Source organism: Vicugna pacos, chromosome 35, assembly GCF_048564905.1.
Source record: "Vicugna pacos chromosome 35, VicPac4, whole genome shotgun sequence".
NCBI lineage: Eukaryota > Metazoa > Chordata > Mammalia > Artiodactyla > Camelidae > Vicugna > Vicugna pacos.
Window position 1 is genome coordinate 14,692,575 of NC_133021.1, and position 27,126 is coordinate 14,719,700.

General features: G+C 49.5%; 1 protein-coding gene and 1 non-coding gene across 23 annotated transcripts in view; both read right to left on the reverse strand.

The window, feature by feature from the left end:
* LOC102526571 (partitioning defective 3 homolog) overlaps positions 1 to 27,126 on the reverse strand; it is a 530,455-nt gene that overhangs the window by 158,188 nt on the left and 345,141 nt on the right. For 20 of the 22 annotated variants that reach the window (XM_072955252.1, XM_072955263.1, XM_072955256.1 and 17 more), the window contains one exon: positions 26,728 to 26,947. In XM_072955252.1, the coding sequence (XP_072811353.1) occupies positions 26,728 to 26,947 (220 nt within the window). Of the gene's footprint in view, positions 1 to 22,302; positions 22,436 to 26,727; positions 26,948 to 27,126 lie in introns of those variants that run through there. The other 2 variants (XM_072955262.1, XM_072955261.1) reach the window with 1 other exon arrangement.
* TRNAP-AGG (transfer RNA proline (anticodon AGG)) lies at positions 13,632 to 13,704 on the reverse strand. The gene has a single exon. It is a non-coding gene; the product is annotated as a tRNA-Pro (tRNA).

Here is a 27,126-nt window from a genome sequence, read left to right on the forward strand (position 1 = left end):
GGACTGAAGAATGATAATCCACAATCATCTATTCAATCATCTCTCCCTAAACAACTATGCTTCTTTATGTTCACAGTCAGGTTTATTGGAGACATTCATCACTGTTTACACTCTGACAACCAAGGCCGTGTTTGCGAGGTCCTGAGTACAAAGGACCGTTCACCCTGATCATCCACCCTGCCATCAGACCGCAGGCGCACTAAAGGGAAAGCTGTAAGTCTCTTCAAATCCTCCTCTACAATCGGATGAGCAGGAATGGCCCAACGTGGAACAGTCGACCTGGAAATCTGCATCTGATCAAAAGCATGAAGGCTGAGCATGCGCCTCAGAAACCGTCCACACACACATCCCCAGATGGGCAGGAACTCCAGGCCGTCCAAGAGGATGCTCCCCTCTGCTGCTGGCATCCACAGTCTCTCCGCAGCCTCGGACAGGAGATCAGTGCTTCTTCCTGCTGTTACCTTTCACGACTTTTCTCCAGACTGTGCTGCCTGGACTGTGTATGTCCCCCACCTTGAATAATATCCGTCTGTGGTGATGTGGTCACCAGATGTTTCAAACCAGAAGTCTTTTACAGACAGTTAGTCAACTGGGCATTCATAATATATCCAGTATAGTGAGGATTTCTTTCTGAGGACAAAGTAGGAATCTGGCTAATGGTGACAAGTAATCACATTGAAAAGAAGAAGAGTGAAAAGGTAGGTCCAAGGGTGAAAGAAAAGAGAAAAAAGGTGTCTCAATTAACATCTTGGTTGGGAGCATAGGTCTTTCTTCTTTAATATAAACCTGATTTCAAGCACTGGTCTAGGCAAGGAAGTGTGAACGGAAACATCGCTTATGTCCACTAAAGTCACACTGCACTAAAAGTAAGTATGGAAAGGATCCTTAAGATGTTAAAATAGGAAACAGTCAAAGCAATACCACCGCTATTCCTTTAAAATTATGCACAATACTCATCAGCGTTGAAAATTACCTACAAAATAAACTTCCATAAAGCAAATCTATCCTTACATTTTAATGCCTTTTGGAAACTGGAAGATCATTTCAGTTGCAAAAAAGGAGAAAAAAGAAAAAAAGGAAAAGAAAACAAGTCCCTAAGAAATTTAGCCCAGGAACTGACGACTTCTGACAAGGGATACACTACGTACTATGCTTTTAAAACGAAAAATACAAAGCTTTAAAAATAAAATTAAAACTTTCTTTCCTGTGTTTTTGTCAACATATGAATAATGCTTAAGAGGTAAGCATAATGATTGCCTTTACAGAATGAGTTGATAAAGAAATGAAAAAGCAAACATAAAAAACAGACACATCTCAGAAGAAGCCAACATCTAAAATACAATGTTCATTCCCTTTCAAACATTTACTGAACATCTGCAAGAGGTTCTGGGGAGAAGACAGGGCTGCATAAATTAACGTGCGTGGGTGTCATCAGCACGTGGACGGCCCTTAACGCCCCAGGGACTTCCACCCTGAAGATTCTGCAACACGGAGGCACCTGGAAATATAAAATTATTAAATTCTAACTTTAAGAAAAGTGTTAAGTTCAAATCTTAACACATGACATTCACTAACAACAGGTATTCCTAAAGGCAAATCATTTAACCACTTAGTCTTTCAGTTCATAAATATCCTCCAAACAACACAGTGTTGCCACAATGAACCGTTTTGTTTGCTGTGCTGGGTCACATCCTAGACCATGTACATTCACCCTCTACAGAAGCCGAGAAACACTGCGAAATGACACAAGATGTATTATCAGTCTTACAAGAAGAATCTGCCCTTTGAGTTAATAACATGGAATTAATCGAGTGAGTGATTTCTCCATGTTTTAAAGCAGCTTCAATATTTTCAGCTCCAAACCTGAGTTTAATTAGCTATTGTTAAAATCATTTTAAAAATGGTCTTGGTCCTATTTGGTGAAGAAAGTTTCAGGTTTAGATCTCAACCTATCAGCTTTCAGCTTTTTATCTCAAATACACTTGATTAAAAAGAAAAAAAGCACAGTAAATCACAACTCATGTTTAAGAACTACCTTTTTTCTCACAGTATTTGCTGTCACAATATCCTAGGCTGCCGCCTCTCACCAGAATATACTATTTCATTATTTGTAAATTTATTATCAAACTTTTATACTTTTGTTTTTTAAAATTGTAGCCTCAAGACTAAGGTATGGAAAAGTAAAGAAACCACAGATACAGTGCTTACAGGTTAGCATTTGGACGTTTCCCTTAATGTCTGCTTTAGTTAATAAATCACGCGGTTTCTTCAAGGCATACTGTAACAGCATAGCATATTACTTTATAATTGGGGTAAAAATGGATCCCTCGGCTGTAATTTTTTGACAGAATGAAATAAAGACTCCAAGTGAAAAAAAATAAACCAACCATTTCAGAGTATAAAAAGAAAAGTAGCCACTGCGCCACCACTCTAATTGCCAACATATTCTAGTGTTCTTAATTTACGGCTGCTTAATTCTTCTTAAAGGGTGGTGACTGGCGGGGGGCGGGGGGCGCTCATTGAAAAATTCCAGCTCCCCACGTCCTCACAAAGTCGGTTTCATAGCTGAAATCAACCAATGAAGACATCACTTAACGGCAAGGTGCTTAAAAACTTAAAGGACATCAATTACATTTATTTTATTATCTTTTAAAAGCCACCAATGACTTTCAAATGGGTCATTTTTCCAAGGAGCAGGAGAGCTGAAAAAATATTGTAGTAACAGGACACCCAGGAAGCACAGCCAGTCCCAGCAGAGAATGAGTTCCACCAACTGCCCATGACAGCTCCACACACGTGTCAAAGCGACGTGTCCACCACTAGTGAATTCGCTAGTCAACGCTTAGGTCAGATGAACACTGTGGAATGGGCTTTTTTTTTTTTTAGAATCAAAAAGGAAAATAGAGAGCTGGAGAAAAAATTGGTAGAGAAAATCTGCTCTACAGATTCTCTCGCGTGGAGAGAGAAAGTGTGATGAAAAAAAATGCAAACAAGCCGCTCAAGACAGCGGGGCAGCGGGGGAGCCGTCTTGTCAGGGTGGAATTGATTGCAACACTGCTTAACCATGTGGCTGTCTTCATAAAGGACACAGAGATGCTCTCATTCAGCAATGTCATCTCCAAGTGATCTGCCAAGTGGGTTCCACCATGACGCCCTGCAAATCAGATGACCGCCGTCTGCTGGATCCACTGTACACATTACTTCCCCAAAGGGAGGCGGACGAGATGTGCACTCGCCGGTGAACAGGGCAAGGAAAAAACCAGCCAACAGTCACAAGGACTGCGACAAAGTTCTGTTGCTTCTACATAGAAAGACGTGTCATGAACAATTAACCACTGCTCAGAGTTTCCTGCTTTTCAACCATCATTTCGGTTTTCAGCAAATTAACCTAATTCTCTCTGCGGTAGACACAACACGGAAATATTTCACTCTATTTTCTACTGCTACTAAACTTAGAGAGCTTTAGGGGAAAATTAGGCTGAATGATAACACACAGCATCCTGCTATAAATAAAAAATATATATAATTGGTTTTGTCGTGAAAGGGCTTTTCCTAATAAGCTTGAAAACACAGAAGAGTAAAAGGGAAGTCTTAAAGACCTGCCGCCATAGCTAAAAAGAGGTGAACAGACTACCTAAAACCAATTATCTTGTAAGCGTTGAGGTATAATTTTTAAAATAAGATTTTCTTCAAAAAAAAAAACCCCTCATTGAAATGTCACCCAGAAACCTGGTATTTCTCACTGCTAATTACCGAGGTCTTCACGTTTAAGGAGGGCTTTGCTACAAGACGTGTCTTACTATTTACCCTAAGAAATGTGTAGGTTAAGTGATACTGTCTGGCGAGGGGAGAATGGAAAATGGCTGGAATTGGAAATTGGTGTCAGCTGTCAGAAGTCTTCTGTCCCCATCCACCCCCACCACCGACTCCGTGCTGGGGCGGTCCACATGCTCATCTAACTCAGTCCCCTGTGCTGTGTATCACCCCCCGTTTCTGCACCATCACGAGAGTCACTCACTTCCTTTCCCCAGGAATTCGTCATCTATTCCTAGAACCTTCCGGCTTAAGGTGGACACAGGTGTTTGTCCAGCCACTGTGCCACCCCATCTTTGACTACTGCTGGGGCCCTCGAGATCCTTGAGAGATGCCAGCTGCCCAACGGGCCGGACTCAAGACCCTGTGCGGCAAAATTGAAGACCGTGCTCTGGGTCAGCACTGGTCCTGGCCCAGCCCTCTGCCCACCTGAAGACGCACATTCACTCAAGTCAAAGCAAACTCACCAGCTCTTAACCTCATTCATCTGCAGTCCTCTGAGCCCTGCTTCTGTAAATGGCTTCTGATCCAAGTGTCTCCAGAAACTTTTTCAATTGATTCTGGTACAATCTTTCCCTGAATTCTTGATGTGACAGCAAATTCCCTCAACTCATCAGCCCAGTGATGAACTTCAGAACTGATTTCTGCCTTAAAGCTCTAAATTTTAGCTGAGGACAATAAAAACCGAGCCACGTATCTCCAGATGGTTCTAGCGCACCCCTATCTGAGTGCACTGAAGCCGCGTGTGCACATACGTCTGAGACTTGAAGCCTAGCGACTTGCCCCGTCCCGTCTGTCTCTGACAGACAAGGAAACTGAGCCCCAAGAGGGGTGTGTGTGGAGCTGTCCAGAGTCACAGCGCCAGCGAGGAAGACAGTACCGGTCACCCCGCAGCTAGCTGAGGAGACCTTGGTGGGTCTGAACTTGGATGCTCCTGGAGAAAATGAAATTCCCAGGCCTACGAAGTTCACCCTGCGGACATCGTGAGTGAGACCTATGACTGAGCACCTGCTGCAGGCAGGCTCTTGGGCTCATTTAATTACACTTAACCAGAACTTGCTGGAATCTTATTATATACTTTACCTCACTGATTCCCAAACCGACACATCAAATTGGTGTCGTCGCCCTCGTGTTCAGGAGAAACCTCAGGAAGCACAGGGGCTTAGTGATTTACCAGGTCATCCAGCAAAGCAGGTGCCGACTCTACACCTCCAGCCACCTCAGGAGCTTCAGGGACCAGAGACAGCCCCAGTCACTCCAGGCTTTTAGACTGAGAGCAGCTGGTCAAAACAGCTCTGTTGAAACAAACGAGGTTAAGTCTTGTGTGGCCAGCAGCAATGAAATCCAAGGGACGCTGTTTCTGAAGGAAACTTTCTATGGAGCCCAGGAGTCTGGGCGCAAGGACTCATCTTGACCATTGGAAAGGGTCGTACCAACCGCCAGAGACCCACTTCCAGGGCAGTGCCGACACTTCTCGGTGCAAAGACACTCCAGAAGTCAACGCTGTCTGGGTGACATGCAATCCTGCCGCCTGACAGCAAGAGTCCCAAACCCAACCAGAGGGGGACAGCGAGGAGGCGTGCGTGCATGGCTTCTGTATAATGATGTACTCTGGGTTTCTGGCTCTGTTTCTTTTTCTTCTTTTTTCTATGTCAGCCTCCATTTTATAAATGAGAAAAAGAAAAAAAATGTCGCTTCTCATACGTCCTTCCCATACAGGGTTTTACATTTTTCAGTGGCATTTGTACGAAATTGCTACCATGATCGTGCACTGATTTTCGCACTGATTTGTGGCCATGCTGGATGAATCAGGAAGAGAGGGCTGATTAGGAAAAGCAGAAAGCTCCTATTTAGGCAAAAAAAATCTCGGTAATCAAGCATGATGAGACGGGAGCCTTAGAAAGGGGACGCAACAACTTGCTGGCGCTCTTGTAAATGGGGCACAGTTTGAGTTGGTGCTGTATAGCGGGGGGCTCTGTTTGAAAGGGAATTCACAGACTTGAGATCATCATTTGATTGTGTACGGGTTTCATCAGTGCTGGTCTGATTAGATTTAAGAAACTAAATTTGTGTTGCTTGGCATCCAGGAAAAAAACAAGTGACTTTTAAAAAAAAAAAAGAAAAGAGAAACGGGCTTCTACTTAATGAAGCCAGAGCAGCCTTCAGACATGTGATGTGCCCTTAGTGGACAAAAGAGCCTCGTCAGGACCCCCAGTAAATGGCCTAAGAAGTGCATCCTTCCCCAGGTAGCCTGTGTGACAGAATCGAGTATGCACTGATACGCCTAGTCGCCCGACACGGCAGGCATCCTGGGAGGATGCGGACAGGAAGTACTGCAGCAGTTAAGAACCTGAACCCAGCACATTAGCAACTTCGACTTTACAAGACCCCCTTAAACTCCAAAGATCTTAAAAACATACACACACCCCCCCAAACAAAAAACTATGGGACCAGATATAAAGACTCCAGTAGTCTTTCAAAACACAAGATAAACACATAAATAATTCTGAAATAGTATTTACAATCTATACTCAGAGCCATTCAAGTCAAATGACGGAAGATGGGGAAATGTACCTTAATTTTGGAGTTACAACCTTTTCGAACATCAAGCTATTTCAGACCCCATGACGTATTTTCTGTAATAAATTCCCTCTGTGTAAAAACGGGTCAAAATGTAATTACTGTTCCATACAGGATTTTTATAAGGCTTGATATACTTCATTTTTTTTAAAACACACCAACACAAGTAACTGCACTAACACAAAATGCCAAATATGCAAATGCAAGTCATACGCGAAGTAAACTTTCTGTTTCCCCCAACTTCTCCACTGACTTTATAATAAAAAATACATATGCTATTATACATAAAATAAAAAATACATATGCACACATTGAAAAATAGTGAAGACAACACACAATTCTGACTTTTCTAAATGCTTAATTTGGTGCTGACGTCAGCCACGTCCACTCCGAGCGATGCCAAGAGCGCCTTCCACACGACCTCTTCTCCGCGTCCTTTCTTTACCACTATGCTCCTAATTCTCGCGCTGTTCGCTTTAATGCACTATTGTTTCATGGCACAATACGGCAAATTGCAAATTACAGTTGGCTCAAGGAGTGATTATGAAAAATGTGATCACTGCTGCCTTTGCTCGAATAACTGGTAACAGTGAGAGACTGATTGAGCTCCCGGCAGCCCAAGTGATGAGAAGGGTCAATTTGAACATTTCTATTAAGCTTCTTTTGTTAAACCCAACACTCTGCCAGGTCAGAGGCAAATAATCATAGCCTGCATCTGGTTACCATGGTTTCCCTCTTCTAGAAGCATCAGAACAATTTAGTGAGCAGTGCTGCCCCGAAGGCAGTCCCTCTAAGACATGCTAATGAGACCTAAGTCAAAAAACACATCTATTCAAAAGGGCACTTGAAAGAAGAAAAAGTAAAAGACAGAATGATACCTTACAACACACCTTTTTTTTCCTATTAGGACAAAGATTCAGGAGTATTTAGAAACAAAGGTGATCCTAATAATTTCCGTGACCATCTGCCTGTCTGATACCTAAACGGGCATCCAGGTTGTGAAAGCGTAGAAGGTAAAGTAAACACACGCTTCAGGGAACCTTTTCTGAGTCAAAAATATTCATCCTCAAATAGGCACTGTGATTCAAATTCAACGTTTTGGCTATCGATGAACACCTAGTTACAGGGGCAGCTGAAACACGCTCAAATATATTCTTACCCTTACCTGTTTACACAGCAAATCACAGTGGCAAAGACAGACAGATAACATGGTCATTGAGCTGGGGGGGGGGGGACAGACTTTTTGTGTAGCTCCGGGAAATTTCGAAAGATTAAAGCTTCCCCAAAGATCTCATTATCTGTGAAGTTAACGTGTCAGTCAGCACTTTTTCTGTCAATGATAGAAACCATTTCTGTTGACTCACATTTCCGAGGATGCTCTCTGCAGAGTAAATTAGGAGACAGAACTTTTCACTTTGTTTCTTTCAGCTGATTTGCATATGCAGATTTAACGCTGAGGCGCTGACCTGCTCTTTCAAAGCCCAGTAGGGCTGGGCGCCACGCCTAATTCTCAGACCTGAGAAGAGGAGCAGATTCGCAGGGGCTCTTTGCCCACGCCCTCGTCTACCCGGGTCACACCACCCTCTTAAAGAACCCAGCGCCCAAGCGCACAGCTGTGTTTCAAGTCAGTGTTCTTACAGCAACCTGGGTCCCAGCGAGTCTAACACATACAGAGGATGACGATCCTGTGACGCCCAAAACTGGCAATGGCTCTTTCTAGAAGAGATCCTGTATTTTCTGTGCCGGGGCTCCCCTCCACCAGGATGCACAGCACTGTGTGCTATGTATGACTCACTGGTGGTTAAGAATCCGGCTGGTGCCGAGGATCTACAATCCTGGGCTGGTTTCAGGGGTAGAGTGACAGGGGCTCAGAGCGCGGGATGTTTATTCTTGCATCTCCAGTCAGCACATCCCCTCCCCATCCCGGAAGGGGAACAGGAAATCTGACCAGTGGCCAACAACCACATTTTCCTTTATTCGGCTAAACAGTTCAGCAACTGTTCAAATACAGAACTTGTTGGTTTGCGCACCCGCCTGGATTCCTCTCATCCCAACTCACTTCGGCCTTCTGAGAACTGTCACGTCTATACTGCCTGCTGTGTGGGCAAATGCTTGGTCAGAGCATGAGTGTTTGCCCAACAAACCCTGCAGGGAATGGCGCCAACCCCACTGGCATCGCTTTGAATTCCCGGGTCTGCCCGTTACACCTGCTGTTACAGGACATCCTCGAGCTGCTGTTCTGGTCTGAACTAGGACAACCACGGGACATGAGCAAACCTTGCATCATCAAGGACACTGCACACACACTATATGCGTATACACATATTTCTGGATAGAAATAAACTATACATTCTTTTTAGCAAAGGCACTCAGAAGACTGGCGTAGGAACTAACGCAGGAGTAATTAACCCAAGGGGAGAAAAGCCCATAAGAAAAGAACTTAACAAGTAACAGAAGTTGACAGATTTGCCTCTTGAACTTTCAAATAGCTTTGCACATACACTCTTCTACTTCGTTCTTAAAATGAAACGTGCAGAACGTGGAGATGAGGAAACAGAGGCTGGCAGGTTAACGACCGGAGGTGGCTGAGCTGGGGCGGGAAGAAAGGGCTTCCAACTCCAAACCCCTAATTCTCTCCACGGCAGAATCCTCTCCCCCGTTACACTAACCTTGACCTCTTCAGACGCCCTTCACGGTCTTCATGTTCATTCACATGCTAAGAGCTCACAAAGTAGAGCAAAATCTTTACTAACTGCACTGAAATCATATTCAAAACAAACTGTAAGAAACATCACCCTGTAAGCTTCTTAAATGGTGCAACATCAGTGAGGCTGTAAAATACTTGAAAGTGGTCAATGCAATTACAATTATTTTTTAAATGGCGGTGCTGGGGGTTGAACCCAGGATCTAGTGCCTGCTAGGCATGTGCTCTACCCCTGAGCTGTACCTTCCCCCAAATGTTAACTCTTAAGCAGGGTTCTTCCACCCAGAATCATGGCTGAGACATGGATGGACCTGTGGACAACCAAACACATGACACCAAAGCATTTGGGTAACTGATCTGAAGACCAGTAACTCAGTGACATCTTACACGGCAGTGAGACTTGGGGGGCACCTTGACCTTGACACCATCAAGGTTTTGAGCCATCTGTGTGTTGGGGAGGAGGCGAATCTTGTGCATCCCGGGCTGCCACCCGTGGCACCCCCCCAACCTGTGACAACGGTGTAAGTCACCAGACATAGCCAAGCCCCCGTGGGGCAAGTTCCTGGAAGCTGAGAACCACTGGGCTAGGGCTAAAGACAAACAACTATGCTCAACGTTTAGCCTCATTATTTACCAAGAAGACAATTCGAAGGACTGCAGAGGGTGCCTGGTCTGCATCCAGTAAATGCTCCCCTACCCGCGACCCCTTCCTCAGCACTGAAGGGGGAAGGCTTCTTCTGCTGAGACGGCTACGGCTGAATGGAGACAATCATCTAACCCGGAGGACAAGGTCTAGCTGGAGCCCAGGACTATATATGGGGGACCCAGCCGCAGAGATCAGCACCAGGGTTGTGCCGGCAGCATTAGGACAGCAACGAAGACCCTGCTCCCCAAAACCAGAGACCTGGGCTGTGTGATGCGTAGTCATCAGCACTGCTAACTAACAACCAAAACACCAGCTGTAAAGAACAGCAGCAAAGACGAAGCATGGTGCTTCTAGGCAGTTGGGCACTGCTGGCAGACACCATGGCTTCATAAACACCAGGCCCAGTTACTAACAGAAACAGCGCTGTCTTCACCCCCCCTTCCCAGGGAGCTCCTCAGGCTCCCCAAGTCGGGGAGATCATGACCGCTCCCATTGGGACACACAAGCAGGCTTCCCGGGGGTTGTGGTCTGTCCCATTCGGCCTTTCTGGCAAAGCTGAACCGACCAGGGAGCATGGGGGGAGGAGCCAGCACAGGGGTGGGGCCAGCACAGCGAGGGAGGGGCCAGCACAGCGAGGGAGGGGCTAGCAGCCCAGGACCAAGCGGCTGCAATTTCAGAGGCTGGAGGCCGCCTGGCTTTGGAACTGTGAGCTGGAGAGGCAGCTCCCGGGCAGGCACCCTGAGCAGGCTCTGACAGCTGCCTCCCTGTGTCCACTCTCGTCCTCCTCCTCCTTCCAAGAAGAGCCCCAATCCGGGAAGAGAGGAAGTATGCCTGGTTAAGATAAAGCTATTTTCCCCAGCCTCCTTCAAAAACATGAACAGAAGACAGTAGTTAAGAGCATGACGTTGGAGCCAGATCCTGGGTCAAAGTCCCAGCCTTGCCTCCCACCAGCCACGTGATGCAGAGCAACGTGGCTCACAGGCCTGGACAACCTGCTTAGCTTCTTTGATAGGCTGCAACCACCTTCACAGATGTATTTTGAGAATTAAATGAATTATACATTCACTGTGTGTTGCACACACAGGCAGTCACTGCATATTAACTATTTTATTACCACGTTATTCTTAATTTCTGGCCCTTGATGGTGGCACTTCCAGGAAGATCCTTAGAAAGGGGCCACTCCACCAGCAGGTTTCTTTCCCCTTCCTGCTTCTTCCTGCTTAAATTCTAACAAGATGACAGAGGTGTCACCATGAAGTGACAGTGAGGACAGAATACATGTTAAGACTCTCGTGTTCACAGTCACATTATTCACAGTAAGCCAAAAGGTAGGAGCAAATTCAGAATCTGTGGATGGATGAATGGAGAAACAAAAGAATATATTCCACACATACAGTAGAATATTATTCAGCCTTGAAAAGGAAGGACATTCTGACACAGGTTATAATGTCTGAACCTTGAGGACATTAGGCTAAGTGAAATAAGACAGTCACAAAAAGATGAACACTGGTTGAATCCATCTATATGAAATACCTGGAGTCGTCAAGTTCAGAAAGGTGGGGAGTCAGAAGGATGGTGCTGGGGCTGGCCGGGGTGGAGAACTTGAAGTTGCTGTTTAAAGGGGAGAGTTTCCATTTCATAAGATGAAAAGACTTTTGGAGACAGACGGTGGTGACAGTTGCCCAATAACATGAACGCACTTAACGCCACTGAACAGTTCACTTAAAAATGACTCAAATGGTAAATGTTATGAATGCTTTGCCACAATTAAGAAAATAAGGAAACCTGCGTTTAGGACGGCCGAGAGAAAAGGAGGCAGTGACTCTGCTGACAATGAGGCCACCACATGACCATGGATGGCCGGTCTGGAGACTTCCTTGAAATTAGAGAGATACAAACCATGCCTCGTTTAATCCAGTCACGTGGGCCTGCGCCACAACCAGAGCGCTGTCTCACAGATGAGATCCTGGAGGTAAGGAGGCGAGAAGCAGCGCTTCTCCCCATGTGTTCAGATCCCCCACTGACAAAAGGAGACTGTTCTTCGCAGCGTCTTTGCAAATGATCCTGTGTTCACATCGACACCCCGACCGCTCCAGCCCTCCACTCCCAGCAGCCAGCTTTCTCTCAAGGCGCCCCCTCGGTCAGCCCACGGTGGGCACTGGAGGGCAGGAGGAGGCTGACGGCCTCCCAAGAAGGGAAGGGCCGCTCTGACAGAGATGACCAGAGCACCCACCGAGATGAAGCCCCCTACTCAGCCAGCACCGCCGTTCCAGCTGGCAGAGGCTGTCGGCAGAAAGACAAGGAGAAACAACAGCCTGGAGTCAGAGCCAGCTTCCTCTCCCCTCACTGCTCCTGGCACTTCGGGGGCATCCCTCCGGCCGGGGGCAGGACGCCACCGCACACCTCCTGTCGCCCGGCTGTTAACAGCGTTTCTCTCTAATCAGCCACTGTCTCTCAGCTGCGCGCACTCAGGACCACAGCGGACCCTTCAGGAAGAAAATACCCTTTTCCACTGCTGACCAGACTACCTGGAAATAGTATGAAAACTCTGCCTTAGTGAATTAGACAACCTCCAGCTCACAAGGAAAACAACGTTCAAAGGAGTTTTGCCAGACTAAACAGACAGGGGTCCACTCTGCAGGTGAACACGTCAAACTGACAATAAAGACACCGAGACCCATAGGGATAAAGCTGTATTTAAACAGGGGACTTTACCAAAAATGAGTTCCATAGGAAAACGTCTTATATATTTTTTCCTACTTGTTCATTAAAAATGAGAAGATAGACCTCAAATCTTAGTAATAATCTTCTAAAGTCTGGTTATTGTTTCTAACTCTGACCAAACAATAGATAAGTAGTTACGTTTTCTGCTTTTTAACAATTACTTAGTTTATGATGTTACCGGAAACATAACAGAAGTCAAACCTGTGTCACAGCAGGAAATACACATAATTCCACTCTTTCCTGGGAAATAAATTCCCAGAAAGAAATCTAGCTGAAATGTTTCTGAATGCAACCATGACTATAAAGTAGAGAATCCACAGAATGATTCGTGACATTAAAAATGCATGTAAAAATAATAACAAGGTTTTAAAGTGTGATGCAAACAGGCAGAGCCCAGCCAGGGCCCCTCCGGGAAGGGCCCAACGGACTGAAATCACGGGCGCGCTCAATAACTGATTCAACGGCCCATATAAACCCATTACTGGTTCGAACGTTCTGGGAACATCACAGCCCCTTGGATGGAACATAAAACATGAGCAGGGTTGCCTTGAAAAACAAAAGATATCTGCAAATCGCAGTTTACTAAAAAAATTTTGAAGCCACAGGGATGGAAGCCCTCATGAGTCCTGGGGAAACAGCGGCGGTCCGGAGCGCAGGCCGCTGCTGCTGCATCCCAGTGGCTCCATGTCACGATGTTCAAAAAAACAAACAAAAGAAGGCTTCCACACAAGGTAATTTTAAAGCTGGCGCTTTGATGAAGCCGCCCCCTTCTGTGACCTGAGGACTGTCCTTGTTGCGTAAGTGGGAGAGGAGGCTGGAGGAGGCACTATTGTCACTTTGCAGTGGAGTCATCAGTACCCGCTGGCTTGTTCCCGCACTGCCCATGGGGGACACGGACGAGCTGAGATAGAGGGAGGTAAACTCTCCCCCCGAGGGAAAGAGCGACCCCCAGACACCAAGACCAGCCATTCCAGGCACCGTCCCCCCAGCTGACAGCCAGGCAATGGCTTGCTTAAAAAAATCAATTCCTCCCACCCTGATTTCCACAATCCCTTGTGAAAGCCTGAAGTTGGAATTCACATGCCACTTAACACACCACTTTTACTGCTGAACCACGGAAATCTGGCACAGGATTTTGTGCTTGTGGTTTTAGTTTTTTTTAAATGGAGGTGCTGGGGATTGAACCCAGGACCTCGTGCACCCTAAGCACGCACTCCACCCCTGAGCTACAGCCTCCCCCACCTCCCCTCTTAAAACAGGAGCTGATATATGATCTCTTTAACGTGGAACAAGCATTAGCATCAGGAGGTTCTGTCTGTGCTGAAGTCACACGGAGACACTCAAGTACAGCACGGAACAATGGCCACCGTGCCGTATGGTCCAGGGACCTCTCCGAACGTCAGCAGGTCCCCTGCAGCCAAGGCCGTGAGCACACGAGCACTGGTGGCCTCTCAGCGGGAGCACCGTTGTGCACTTCCTTCTAATTCCTAAGGCGCACACTCCTAGTCTGCTGTATCTTCCAGATGCCGTGTTTAAATGAAAGCACTCAGTATTTGTCTCTCTCTGCCTGACTTATTTCACTCAGCTTAACAATGGCCTCCGAGTCCATCCACGCTGCTGCAAATGGCAGAATTTCATTCTTTAAAGCAGCAGATACAGAGAACAAACTAGAGGTGACCAGAGGGGGAGGTGAGCTAGAGAGAGGGGATTAAGAGGTACAACTATTGGGTGTAAGACAGACTACAAAAATATAGTGTACAACACATGGCATCAGGCACAGTATTTTATAATAACTACAGAAGGGAGTAGAATCCTTAAAAATGGTTGAGTCCCTATATTGTACACCTGTAACTTACATAACACTGTACAGCAACCATATACTTCAACAAAACAGAAAAGAAAAAAGTAAAACAAAATAAAGTAAAGAATCGCACTCCTGCCCTGGCTTTGATGGCCGCCCTCGTCTGTCCTCCTCTCCCTGCGGCGGCCTCTCCTGGTCGCCAGCATCTCCTCCTGCTGATTGAGTCCCCACGCTGAGCCCCGGCATCCGAAGGGTCCTCACAGCTGCGGCCTCTGCGCCCCTTCCCCACACACGTTTCCCAGGCAGCCCGTCCACGGACACTGTGGGGGCACAAGAGTAACCTCCTGCACCTTCAGCTCCCAGACCTCAGCACTGCCAGGCCTCCCCCTTTGGCCCGCGTCGCCTGCGCGTTTACCTGCAGACAGGTAAACGCCAGGGTCAGCGCGGCCCGCGTCCTCCAAATCTGAACCTCCTCCGGGTGACTCTCCGCCCAGCTGATGGGGCCACGACCTGGGAATTACTTCTCAGGGTTCCTTCCCTCCTGTTGTTTTCCATCCAATCAAATAAGCAAGACCCCTGGGCTCCTCCTGAGAAAGAGATGCCACATCTTTGTCCCCTCAGCCGCCCTCTCTGAGCAGGATTCTTCCAACAGCGGCCCAGCAGAGGTCCTGTATTCTCTCTGGTTCAGCCCTTTTAATTTTTAAAATTAAAAATTTTAATTTTCTTAAAAAAATGTAAATTTTATCAAGCCAGTCCCTTCAATGGCTTCCCAAAGTTAGGATAAGGTCCTAACTGCGTCAGGAGTCCATGACAGGCCGCCCTGCCCCCCCAACCTCTGCAAACCTGGAAGATTCCTACCACCTAAGCAGCATTTTTCAAGTTGTGTTGCAACCCATTAAAGACGTAAAACTGGCCGGACTCACCCAGCATTTTCCAAGAATGAGTTACAGAGCAGTAACAGTGCCCACGTGGCATCCGGCAGTCACACGGGGCGTTCTCTGCACCAGGAGGGGGTCTTTTGTACAGATTCACTCATTTTAGCTTCCAAGCAACCCTGTGAAGCAGGTACCATTATTATCCACACTTGACAGTTGAGAAAAGGAAAGCACAGAGGTGTTCATTAACTTGCCCCAGATGTAAGGCTGCTGACGGCCCAGCAGGGATTTGGACCCGAGCAATCTGACTTCAGAGTCCAGGCCCTTGACCTCTGCCCTCTGCTGCCTCCCAGCCACGTGTGCCAGAGCCCAGCCCGTGGAGGAGGGGCCGGGCCACCTGCACAGTATTCCTCTGAGTCACTTCTGCAGGTGAGCACACGAGTTGCTGGTGGGATGTGCAGGTGGGAGGATCCTGTCAAAAGCATCTGAACCCGGAACCCCCTTCAGATACAGAACTCACAACATCAGTGAGAGCTCGGGGTTGCGTTCAATTTTCGGAGGAAGGCTGCCTCTGCCTCCCGGGCTGGAGCCATTCACCCTGACCTGCTCCCCGGGGCCCCACAGGCCCTCTCCCGAGGCCCCCAACGGCCGAGGTGATGCACTCACTGCCCATCTGTGCTCCAATACACCCACCGCCAAATCCCCCGAAGCTGGCCTCACGCCTAGGCTCCAGCAGGCCCCCGGTAAGTATTTGTGAAATGTACGAATTAAAGCTTTCACCTCACCATTACTCTAAACCCATACACACCCCATAACCAGACTTCAAAACAATCCACCCAGTTAGGATTGGTTCTTTCCCAGTAAAACAGCCAGTTAATTTCACTGCCCACGTGACTCCTGTGGACCGTATGCAGCTGCAGGACTACGCGCTGGCGTTGGGGTCACGTGACCGGGCGGCTGATGGGGACACAGAGGCAGGACTGGACACGGTGGGAGAAGGAAGCGGCTCCCTTGAGAGGCAACCAGGACCAGGGGCCACCGCCGGCCCGTGCCAGGTACCTGCCCTTCCTGCTGGAGCACCTGTCCAGGGACACACTGCCCCGCCACCCTTCACAGGCTGCAGGCCTCTGGGCCCCAGATCTGCAGCTCTCACTGGCCAGTTTGCAGAGGAGCAGGGAAAGTTAATCTTTAACAGGACGCTTATCATGGAGTGCTGAAATAGCAACGGCCCACTGGGAGGCTTCCTGCTCATTCACACTCACCTTGAACTGGAGACACATCTGACCACGGCGATCGCCCTTCCCCCTTCCCTGCTGTGCTCAGGACAAGCCAGGTGTGCAGCAGACACCGAGCTACACAGATGACCGCCAGTGCTGTGCCCACGGCGTGGCGATGCTCCAGAAAGACACCAGAGGGAAACCACTGTCCTGGGAGAGCACCTGTGACCACGGTTTACTTTCTTAAAACTGTTCCAGAATCAACCTAGACTGCGATGAAGGAGTAGATGCACTCGTTCTCTCAACTCAAAACGTTTTTAGCGCTTTATTCTAAATGGAGACAGAATTAAAAAGGAAAGAAAAGAAACCTGAAATTCTCGGAAGTGGAGAGCACAGCTGAGAGGCTTTGCTAACGGCTAACATCAGCTCTAAGAGCAGGAATGAGGTAAGTCCCTGCAAGCAGTGCTGGGTGTCTGCCAAGGCGGGGGCTGAGGATCCTGGACAGGCGCGCGAAGCAAAGGAGCCGGAGAGACAGGGACAGCCCAGCAGGGCAAGGCCCCAGGGCGGAGCGCATCCCAGCACGGGCAGGTGCCCGCACGGGCGCAAGGACGCAGCCAGGGCCAGAGAGACGGGGGCAGAGGAGACACCAGAGGATTAGTTGAGGAAGCGGAGGCTGAGAACGTATTCTCAGGAAAAGAATGGCCTCAACTGTTTTGAGAGAGAAAAACACACAGGGAGTTCTATTCAATGCCTTGTGGTGCCTGTAATGAAAAATATGAAAACAAATGTATGTATGCACATACGTGACTGAAACAGGACGCTGGCCACCAGAAACTGACACATTGTAACTGACTGAACTTCAATTAAAAAAAACACTAAAATAGCAAAAGAGAAAAAAAGAGAGGAAAATAAATGAAGCAGCAGAGATGCAGCAAGATCTGAGGCACAAGATGGTGTGGAGACAGGGAGGGAGGACAAGGCGTGGAGTCAGGAGGGGGTCAGAGCGCTGCCAGGCCTGCAGGGCCCTCCTGAAGGAAGAGCAAGAGTGAAACTGGGGTCTTGTCGGCATCACCAGCGATCCAGATGCGGCGCAGACAGGTGCGAGGGGCGGCTGTGGACAAGGGATGGGGCAGTGGTCATTTTTAATTAACAATGAAAGTTCTGAGTCCTTAAGAATTATTTTGAGGAGAGAAGGGACCAAGACAAAGGAAGCTGCAGAAATCAAGGCGGAACAAAAGCCAGGTCCCAAGGTGCTCAGTCCCGCACCCCCTGCCAGCGGCAGGGCCTGCATTTTCAGAGCCACAGCCACTTCATGTGATGATCACAGCAGCCTCAGCCCCACACAGGTCTGGGGCAGCAGGACACGGGAAGAGGCTCAGGGGGGCCCAGGGGCCCGGCAGAGGGGCAGGAACGTGGCCGGCCCTCGATGGGGCTGGCGTTCCAATCCAGCGGCTCTTCCTTCGCCCACCACGTGGCCTCGGTGACTGGTTCCTCTCCCCACCTGTGGGTTTCATTTTTTTCAACCATCAAATGGGTTAGAAAGAGCACCCACCTGCAGGGTGATGCGGAGCATTAGCGGGGAGAGTAATGCTCTGGGCAGCAGCGCTCACTGACCACACACGGCAGCGGACGCATGCCACCCGAGGGGGCTCGTCTCCTAAAGGAAGTCGTAATGGCCAGCCCAGCACCCCGATTCAGAACCGAGGGCCAGAAGGTGACCACAGATCATCCTCTGAATTAATCGGAAGACCAGGAAGAGAGAGACCCCAGCACAGGCGGGGGTGTTCTGCAGTCAGTTTGTGTCCGTTCCGTTCGTTGCAAACTCCTGTTCTTTCTTCAGGGACTAGAATTATTACATAAACCAAAAGATCATGAGCTAGAGACGCGATGTTTTCCATGCAGAAGAGAAGTCGGTTACCTTGTAAACACGACACACGTTGTGGGAGACACAGGGCTGGGCTGCCCCCTCCCACTCCGGTCAAGCCCCACCTCACTTCACAGTCAGGACCCCTCTGCCCATGGGCTGGGAGGGAAATGGGAGCTCTGGGGCACCCCTACAGGGGGGTCAGGCCGCACGCTGAACCCCGCGGGGTGGCCAACACAAGGAGGAGGCCGGACACAAGGCCACTGTCTCCAGGCAGGTGTTCACAGAGCTTGTGAGCAGTAAAACCAAGCTTCTGGCCTCTTTAGGGATGGAATCTTACACGGTCTCCTGGAGCCTGACATTTGCGGCTTAGGAAGACATTAATAAGGCAATTTTAACATTTACTCCTTGCTTGAATCCACGACCCGTTGACCACATAACCCCCAGCCAGAAGGTTGGGCCCCGCCTGACATGAAGCATTTAATCTGATATCACCTCATCTTTTCTGCAAGTCTGATGTAACAGAAAATACTTAAATCACTTACGGCTCCTAAGAGCAGAGAAAACAGCGCCTCTACAGCAGAGAACACGATGTAGCTGAGTGCAAAAGGCCTGCCGTCTGGGGACCAGCTCCTCGGCCACAGGCCGGCTTGGGAAGCTACATCACCTCCCCAAGACGGGGACAAGCAGGCGCCCCGCCCCGGGTGGTCACTGCACCGAAACCCAGAACGTCACAGTCACCACTGTCCCCAGCAATTCTATTCACTTGTTTATCTGTTCACCCAGCAAACACACTGTCTCAGTCTGGACTCCAACAGAAGAGACAAGGGTTCAGGGAGGTGGTCTGGAGGGACTCTGGTCGGGAGGCAGTGATGAGGGCAGGAGAGGTAGCCGAAAGGACGTCCCCAAGCCTGTCCCGCTGCAGGCCGGGCGCACGCGATGTGTGGGCAAACCCTGGGAGCAGGGAGGAGGGACAAGGCCTCCCACCTGCACCAGGCTCAGGGCGCTCCCGGCCTGATCCACTGTGGGCTCTGATGTCCACAGGGCCGGGTGGGGCCCGCAATGCCACATTTGCGACAGGCCCCCAGGACCTGCCGTGCACTCTCAGGGAAAAGGGCGCAGGCTCACACCTGAGCACCCTAGCCCTATGCTGCGGGGCCTGGAGCACACTCACGCCAGCTTTCTCCGGGCATCCCACAATGAGGCTGGGGTGGCACTGAAGGGGGACGGCGCCCCAGCACCCCTCACACTCACTGGGCACCAGCGATGCACCAGGCAGCCCACGAGGGATTCAGCCAGGAGAAAGGGCTGACGGTCCCTGCCACAGCCAACATCTTATTAAACCAAGTAAGTGGGAGGCGCGGCATGTCAGGGCGTGGTAAGTGAAGAAGGAAAATAATGCCAGAAAGTGGGGCAGGACGTGTCCCGGGGGAGGGGCCATCTGCGGTACTGGGCAGGCCCCTGAGAAGCTGACAGTTGCGTAAAGACACTGGAGGTCCAAGAGTGAACCCTAACCATTGCAGAAAAGATTATTCGGGTGGAGGACAGAGTGGGATCAGAGGCTGGACCGGCGGCAGCTCAGGGAAGAGGCAGGGAAGTCAGAGTGACGTCCACAGAGGGAAGGGGGGACGAGGTGAGAGGCTGGGGGCAGATGGATCCTGCAGACCCACTGGGAGACAGAGCCTTTCTGCTTTCACTCCAGGACTTGGAAGGCTCCGGGGGGTTGAGAGAAGGGACAGGTGGTGACTTGCAGCTGCGGAGTAAGGGACACACAGCAGGGAGCAGGGAGGGGAGCTGGGGGCTGCTGCCCCTATTCAGGAGGGGGCGGGGCGCTGAACATGCGAGGATCATCAGTTCTGAGCTTAAAGGGTGAGCTTAGAGCTCGTCTGTCTTAAAGGAAAAAATGTGAGTAGAAAGGTTAAGAGGAGACCTGGTTATTTCACTCTGACATGAAATTTAAGCTAATCTTCATCTTTTGTTTCCAAACTGGCTATTATTAAACACAGGTCAGAAGAAAACCATCCAACATTCAATTATGTAAGAGGTCACCTCCCCCGTGAATTCTTTAAAAGACTGTTGGAGAGGATCAAACCATTGCTTTTATATAATAATCTGTGGCTTGATAAAAACGCACTGGGGAATAACATGTACTTGATCCATTACGTTTAATGTAAAAGATACAGAGCCTCTAAGGGTAACAAATGAAAACATTCAGAAAGACAACCTCCCATGTATGTAAATGTCATCAGCCAAGCCCGTCTTCCAGGGCACGTTTCAGTGGAGAGATGGTATTTATTTACCCTGGGTTAGCAAGGACTGAATAGCCACCAGCCTTCAATTTTCACATCAACTGCAGAAAAAGGAATTCCATTTTCTACACAGTCTGGAATCGAAATTGACTTAGCATCTCAGAACTGTCAAAAATTTCTTTTACGAAAAGGTTTGCTTTACAGAGACTAGAAAGTAGGTGTCATCCTTGACATCTGAGTTCTGTATTCAGGCCGCGGGTCTCTGGAAAAGCAGCGTGAAAAAAACATCAGAAAAGGTCTTGGCCAGGCCCGGCAGTCACGCTCGGAGCCCTGCTGCTCCCGCTGCAGTCAGCTTCCACGCTGGAGGTGTCAGGGGCTCCCCGCTTCAGACTCTAACGAGGACCAGAAGAATCTGCGCGGAGGATGCTCTGGGCCGCCCTGGAACTGCCTCTGACAACAGGTCGGTCTCACACTCATTTTACACTATTTCCATTCAAATTAAAAGAACCATATACAAAGTACAGGGTTTACAAATTCGCAGCTTATTCCAGGGAAACCTCCCATTGCGTGTACTTCTCTGACGGACCTGTTCTCTGTCCAGATGACAGACAAGAAAAGAAAATGATGCAAAATCGCTCTGTTCCAGCGCATTTATTTCCCAGCACAAAGTACTGCTCCTGTGTCCCATTAAATGGGCATCATTTTCGACACGTTTATTTTAACTGCATCCCTGAACCACTAGCAGGGCTGCCATGGGTGGTGTTTAATTTTTACCAGTGAGAACCGGTCCCATTATTCCACAGGGCAGTTGGGCCCCAGTCCAATCCACAAGCCCTGGTATCTCTGACATGAGCAAATCGCCCTGAAATGACAGGCAGGAGGGCTGAACTGGCCGGGGAGGGGGCAGGAGTGGGGCTGCCAATGGCAACCAGGTCAGAGCAGAGCAGAGGTGAGTCCTCCTCCCCGGCCCCCGCCCCAGCACCACAGTACCACTTATCGGTGCTCTTCCTCACCAGCCCCACATTTCTCTTGTCACAGGACACGGCTCTAGCATTCTCAGGAAACAGGGCTCACTGTGTCGTCTCTCTGACATCCCGCGGGGGCCATGAAGGAGGAAAGGCTTGTGGCCCAAGGCTTCACTCCAAAGGAAGAACCGTCTAAGATCCACAGCAGGAGGTTTCACATCTGGGATTGCAACACCTGGAGATGGCAGCTCTTCCCAGAAACATTTTCATAAAAGAGCGTGTGCTCGCACGCCCTGGGTCCCAGCAAACCTCGGATTACCATCTGCCCAAGTCTCTGCTTCCTCCCGCTGGAAGAGCTGGAAGGTCCAGCAGAACCCGAGCACAGACATCCTTTCCTCAGCCCCGCCCCCATATTCCGCTCAACTGCGTAATCCACTGGCCAGAAAGTCCCTTTCGAACCGGCCCCCAGGTCCATCACCTGATGGGTGCCACTCCCGACCCACATGCCTCAGTGTCCACGGACTCTCTCCTCCACCTGCCCGTGTCCCCAGCCACGTGTCACACAACGAAACCGAACAGGGACATTCATGCTTCCAGAGCCCCAACCTCACACCTGACGCAGTGCTGCTGGGTTCAGAAACATGCCAGGAGCATGGGGTTCCCACCAAGAAAAAGGGCCAAGAAAGCAGAGAGGGAAACGAGGAGGGGCAGAAGCACGTCTCTGCTTCGCCCGGCTGGACTTCAACCCCCAGCTTGCCCTGCAGAACAAAGAGGTTCCAAATCCACAATGACAGAAATCACCAAACGTCCAAACTGCTGACGTCGTAAACAAAACTTGTCAACAGCCACGAAGAATTCGTTAAAAGTACATTTATTGTTTTCTTTATAAAAAAAAAAACAACAAAAACAAAAAACCGACAGACAAGTGTGCAATGTGTGCTTCTTAAGACAGTGTGCCTCTGGAGGTCATCTCTTCTCGGGCTTCCGTTTGGCCAGGCTAAACGGGAGACACGGGACAGACACACGTTAGTGAGCACAGGAGGGCGCGGGCCGCGCTGCTGGCAGGGGCCTGAGCGGCGGTGCCGGGACCGTGGCGTCGAGCTCTGCGGCCCGGCCCTGCCCCTGGGTCCTGACAACGGGCATCTTCTAAAAAGGGAGAGGCGGCAGTGTACCTGACTTCCACCAAACAAGGCTTCCGACTAACTGACCCGTTTCCTGGTGCGGAACCGAATCAAAACCGTGCACCCCGGCCCAAGGAAGCACTTTCGGTGTGGCTGCAGGATTCAGCTGTGACGGGAGCCAGGATGCATGACTTCACTTTAGCAGCCTGGGTGATGGCCCTGGCTCCCCCACCCCCCCGACTGTGTGCACACCACACGGTGCACCGGAGGCATAGGCCGGGCACGTCCAGGAACCTCCGTGGTTCAGAGGGCAGGGTTCAAGGACATTTGAAAGTGGGCAATTTAATTCTGGGGGCAAAGTAGTATCAAATTACACTTATTTCAGAGCTTAAAAAAAAGGAATACATAATTTTAAACTGCTTCCTATCTGAGAATACTGTCCTAAATATGGACTTTATTATCTTGTTGATCATTTTGATCTGGAGATGGAAACTAACGCAAAAACATGGTGCGTAAAAGCACAGCTGCCTTCCTTTAAAAATGGACACATTTAAGACCTGAAACAACAGATCTCTCCTTCTAAAATAAAGACTTGGCTCCCTCTTTAGTGACAGTTCAGGAGTTGCAGAATGCTAAGACATGTTTCATGTATTAAATCTGAGTAGCCACGCATCCCAGAATCAGATACCTACAAGGGCTCAACGCTTCAGCTCCCCTCTGCCCGCGGTCCTCACATCAGCCAGTCAGCTGCCTGTTTTGTGGAGAAACTCAGTTTCTCAGGTACAAAGCCCTGTCATCAGGGCTATGGCAGCGCCTCAGGTGCAGAGAGGATGGGGCAGACCGAGGAGAAACACGGACAAATATGAAACGCCTGGCGCTCGTGACTCGATTCCTTACAGGCTGCACTGCGGGAAGGAAAGCCTGTACCACGGCAGCCGAGCACACCACGCGCCCCATTGTGGATAACAGAGGGGCGGCCCCAGAACCGCAGCACCCTCTCCCCGAGCTGTTTACCAACAATCGGACCACGCCTGTGCCCGCCGTTCAGCGTGTGAAGTCGAAAGCCAGGGCGCCTGTCTGCACCAGAGACTAACACACCTACCCCAGGAGCCACGCTTCCCTTGGGTACAGGTTTGAAGGCATGATACATCTATTTGGCACCCAACAAATTTAGCCAAAAATCAAGACAGCGTACGGGGTAGGGACAGGGTGTGCGTGTTTGGGGGCTGCAGGGAGGGACGTGGTGGGGAGGAGAGCCTGTGAGCCTGTTTCTGAAGGAAAACTTACTGTTACTGCCTCAAGCAACTAAAGAGGAAAGCGCTCACGCCCAGAAAGCCAGCGTCGTCCCCCCCCCCACCCCGGCTAAGTGAGCCAAAGGCCAGAGACAAACTGCAACAACACACACACACACACACACACACACGCGCGCGCGCGCGCCTGCTCCGGACACCTGCAGGCCTCCGTTGGGCACCACACTTCAGTCTCCTCACAAGGCGTTCTAAGAAGTTATTTGCCCAAGCACATTCCAATTAAGCTATTTCAAGGCAACACTGCTAAGGAAATCACATCCTATTCTCCATAAAAGAATAAAGAGACTGATTTTAAAATCTTACTATATTCCCCTGTTATTTAATAAAAAAAAGGAAAACATAAAAGAATCAATCTGAAAGTCTGTTAGTCTCAAATAATTAGATCCAGTAGGCACAGAAAGCAGTAAAAAAAATGTTTTGAAAAGTCTAACAATGCTTTGAGCATCTTCTCCGATACTAAGGACATAGCATAATGCTGTGAAGGATTGAGAGCCAAGAGACAATCAAACAAAAAGCTCATTTTAGTCCAACAGAGTATTCTCAACTCATTTTCAAGGAGCAGCATTCGGGAAGCTTCAGCCACTTCCCGAAAGGAAATCACGTTCCAGGGAACCGGACAAGATGCTGCAACCCGCTCACAATAAACCTGCGTTCCCCATGTGGCAGTGTGGCGCTCTCCTGGGAGAAAAGGCTCTGTTCTGTGGAATTCATACACTTTCCGGGGTGACAGCATTCCCTGCGTGGCTGACTTTCAGCCACCAGCATTTAGTGTTAATACAGCACAAACACACCCAGTGTGTAAACAGCCTCAAAGGCAGGGATCGCAGCAAAATGCAGTAAAACAACAAGGGAGTGATGAGTTTCCGTATTAATTACCTTTGCTTTTTATAGAACTGATCTAATTTTTAATAACGTCTGGGTTTAACAACCAGCTGCCAGAATTTCTAAAAATTGAACATTTGGTTCTCATAAGCCAGTGTGGACCGACTCCAGCAAATCATTCCCAAGAAGTGTGGATGTCCGGGATCTTCTTCGTGGCCATTCTTAAAAGACTGGGAGAATGTGAGCTTAGTTTTCAAAAAATAACCTTCAGCCCTTGCACTTAAACACAGAGCCTGATTTTCAAAAATACGCAGGCCTTCGAAGTGACAGTGGGTCATGGCTGGCTCTCACTCTAGGCTGTGGGTACAACCTAGAGAATTCGGTCCAGAAAAAACATCAGAGAGCGTTTTACACAACTTTTCACAAAAAGGGGGTTGGGTTAGGCTGCGCTCAGGGTCCCTTTGAAACAATATAAATTTCACCATGGCCCCCACACTCTCCACCCCTCTGGCCCCCAAAGAAAACGCTACTGTGAAGCCTCTCTTATCCAGGGGCTGCAAGTTACAGGAAAACATTCTGTGTAACTAAAATAATGTATATTATAGTTTGTAAAATAAAAGAAGTTGGCTCATCTGTCATTCCACAGGAGGAGCAGACCACATCCAGCACACACGGTATGGAAGCTGCCACCGTCAGCCTTCAGGGGACGCCGCCCGGGACAGCAGGGCCCAGGAGACGACACTGTGCTCCAGGCTGGGTGGCCAGTCCAAGGGCAGCTTCCCCCCCACTTCACACTCCGATTTAAAGAAGACGGTGGTGCACATTCCCTCAATGTTGACGGATGGGCAGCCGCCCTATTTCTGTGCCAGACGGCGGTGCCCGGCTACGAGCTGTCAGTTTGCATCTGTGGAACAAAGGGCCCTCCGCCTAACACACAGGCTGAGACAAAGGGGCCGTGAGGGCAGGTCCACCTTGAGTGTCCCGGAGGCGGGCTCTAATGAGGGGCGCTCAGAAGGAGCGCTGCGCAAACAGGGAGAACTGAAGGGAAAGACGAGATTCCCAGATGCTGCAGCAGGGAGGAGGGACCTGCGCTCGTGCTGAGCCTGCGGGGGATGCCGTCGGGGAGCCAGGCGAGGGTCACCCACGTCTGATGGCTCCTGCTGCTGCCCGTGACTTAGACGGACCCCCAGGGCACGTCTGCTGGGTGTGCAGCCTGTGGGCTGGGCCCACGTCCTCAACTTGTCTGCGGCTCCCTGAGTTATGGAGCACAAACTCGGGACCATAAATCAGGGAATTCTACAAAAATAAAGACCCTTTTGCACGTTTTGCAATTAAAAACAAAAAGCTACAAGGAAGGGACGCGTGGTGCCGGATGGAGTATTTTGAAGACTCACGTGCCTACACCGTATGTTTTCCATTTTAAACCATCAACTTGATATGTTTAGGGGGTTAATTTATGGAACGATCAAGCGATCTTTGATACTTAACATTAAATACCTGAATATTATCAATCACCTCAGATGAACGTTTACGGGAGAAGTTTCAGAGCAACTTCTGAGTAACTTGTCACTTTTATTGTGCAGCAAGGATTTGTGAAAAATAAATGACCGGCTAAGTAATCCGAGAGTATAATTTAGGGGCACAAAAACAGCCGTCAGGGAGCAGGCAGTGACTACGCAGAATGACGTCTCTACTGACTGAAGTCATAAGTGTTAAATGAATGCATAGCTTCACTGAAGTTCTGCTGGGCTTGTCAGGGACTCACCTTCACAGGCTACCCAACTAAACACCCAGCCGCTGTTCACAGGCACGAAGGAATGAACGAGACCCAGCCCTGCGTCCCCACGCCTGCGACGCCCCGGTGGGGCTCAGACCGCCCCCTCCTTCCTCTCTACCACTGTCTACATGGCTGGCATCTTTCAGGCTCTTTGAAGGGGTGTGAAATAGCTCAGATGACATCCTCAAGAAAGCAAAAGGCCAGGCGAAGCCGGGGAATCAGAGGAGGCGCCAGACCTGCGGCCCTCCCCGGCACCTACCTGAACATTTCGCCCAGGCCCCGCAGCTTCCCCTTCTTGGCTTTGGCCTTCTCCTTCTCCTTGTCCCTGTCTTTCTTCTCCTTGCGCGCTTTCTCCTTTCTCCTGTCCGTCTTCTCTGGGCTGCCGTTCACCTGTCTCTCCAGGGAGTGGGAGGGCTGGTCACTGGCCGTCGACACCGACTCTCGCCCTGATCTCGAACTTTCCTCCGTGTCTTCTTCCACTTGGAAGGAAACAAACGAACAGAGAAGATAAGGGACACAGGGAACCCAAGGAACGAAAATAAGAAGGCTAAAGTCACGTGAGAATTTTCCTTCCCACATTCCCAACAGGGGCGGCAGCGCTGTTTACTTCTGAGTAGAATCGGGAGGAGTGTGGTTGTGCATGACGCTGCCCGTGTGT